At 44.8% G+C, this 1,795-nt stretch overlaps 1 protein-coding gene across 1 annotated transcript; it reads left to right on the top strand.

Annotated features, from left to right (window-relative positions):
- The first annotated feature begins 417 nt into the window (after nt 1–417).
- Nucleotides 418–1,795, top strand: LOC125194712 (ABC transporter G family member 9-like). The gene is made up of 2 exons (XM_089057536.1): nt 418–1,241; nt 1,303–1,795. Exons 1-2 carry the CDS (start codon nt 566–568, stop codon nt 1,674–1,676), a joined length of 1,050 nt encoding a protein of 349 aa, XP_088913662.1. The 5' UTR covers nt 418–565; the 3' UTR covers nt 1,677–1,795.

The raw sequence follows: 1,795 nt of genomic DNA on the forward strand, positions 1-1,795 counted from the left end.
CAAGTGTTTTTATTAATTGGTTATGTGAGATTCAACGTGTACTCTGTTACTCCCTCCGTCCACACACAATAGATCTATTGTTGTTCGGCACGGGTTTTAATGTAGAATTGGTAGAGTAACAGAGAGGAGGAGAAAAAGTAGGTAAAGTAAGAGAGATAGGGAGAAAAAGTGAGTAAAGGATCAGAGATGGAAGAAAAAGTAGAAAAAACGTGAGAGATAAACTTTCCATTTTTAAAAAGTGATCTATTTTTTTTGGATGTCCCAAAATAGAAAAAATGATCTATTTTTTTTGTGGACGGAGGGAGTATATTTTACAAAATATTACTGTAGCAATTTTTCATGTGACAATTCTTCACTTAAAATCAAATAATCGTGTTTCATTCACATACCTAATTTAATGCTTGTTTGTTTTCGGATTAAAATAACATCAAAAATTGCAGTTCGATGAACTGGTTTACAGGATAAAAATAAATGGTGGAGGAGGATTCACGTGGAAGAGGAATGCAAAATCAGAAGAGCAAAGAGTCATACTTAAAGGGATCTCCGGCACCGTGCTCCCGGTGAGATGCTGGCGATGCTGATGCCCTCGGGCAGCGGCAAGACCACCCTGCTGACAGCCCTCGGCGGCCGGCTAGGCGGTGATCTCTCCGGGACCATCACCTTCAATGGCCACCCGCTTTCCAATGCGATGAAACGCATCACCGGCTTTGTCACCCAAGACGACGTGCTCCACCCTCACCTGACTGTGACGGAGACACTCGTCTACACGGCCCTCCTTCGGCTGCCCGATACTCTGACAAAGGCCGACAAAGTTCAGCACGCGGAGGCTGTGATTGCGCAGCTTGGGTTGGCGAGGTGCCGGAATAGCATCATCGGTGGTCCATTTGTGAGGGGGGTGTCTGGGGGAGAGAGGAAACGGGTGAGCATCGGACAGGAGATACTCACCAACCTCAGCTTATTATTCCTTGATGAGCCAACCTCAGGATTGGACTCAACCACCGCCCAAAGGATAGTTTCCACGCTGTGGGAGGTCGCCAATGAGGGCGGACGCACAGTGGTGATGACAATTCACCAACCCTCGAGCAAGCTCTTCTATTTGTTCAACAAGGTACTTCTGCTCTCGAATGGGGATCCACTGTATTTCGGCAAAGGAGCCGATGTGTTGGACTACTTTCCCAGTGTGGGGTTTGCCCTAGGGGTTGCCATGAACCCGGCCGATTTCTTGCTGGATCTAGCAAACGGTAAGATTTGTTGTTTTTTCTTGTGTAAATATTGGATCTGAATGTGTTGCATATCTTGTAGGAGTGGCAACGGGTGATTCAAATGAAGATCAAGAAGAGGTTAAGCTGAGATTGGTGAATGCTTATAAAACAGAGCTATCAGCCAGTGTGAGGTCAGAGATGATTGTTAATGATAGTGGTCTTCCAACCGATGACAGGAAACTGAATCCTTGGTCAAATCCATGGTTGGATCAGTTCTCAATCTTGCTTAGGAGGGGAATTAAAGAAAGGAAATATGAATCCTTTTCAACAATCAAGATTGTTCAAGTCTTGGTGGTTGCCCTTTTCACTGGACTCCTTTGGTGGCAATCCGACTCGAACCACTTGCACGACCAGTTAATAGGTAATTTTGAGTTTCCTACTACATTGTTAGCCATGAACCCTTTTTATGATTAATAATGCAGGTGGGACTCCTATTTTTCTACTCCTTGTGGGTTCTACCCCATGTTCGAGGCCATCTTCATGTGCACTCAAGAGCGCATGGTGCTCACGAAAGGAAGAATTTTTTTTTAAAA

This window comes from Salvia hispanica, chromosome 4 (genome assembly GCF_029641045.1).
Source record: "Salvia hispanica isolate PSC_SH4W2 chromosome 4, Shi_PSC_v1, whole genome shotgun sequence".
Taxonomy (NCBI): Eukaryota; Viridiplantae; Streptophyta; class Magnoliopsida; order Lamiales; family Lamiaceae; genus Salvia; species Salvia hispanica.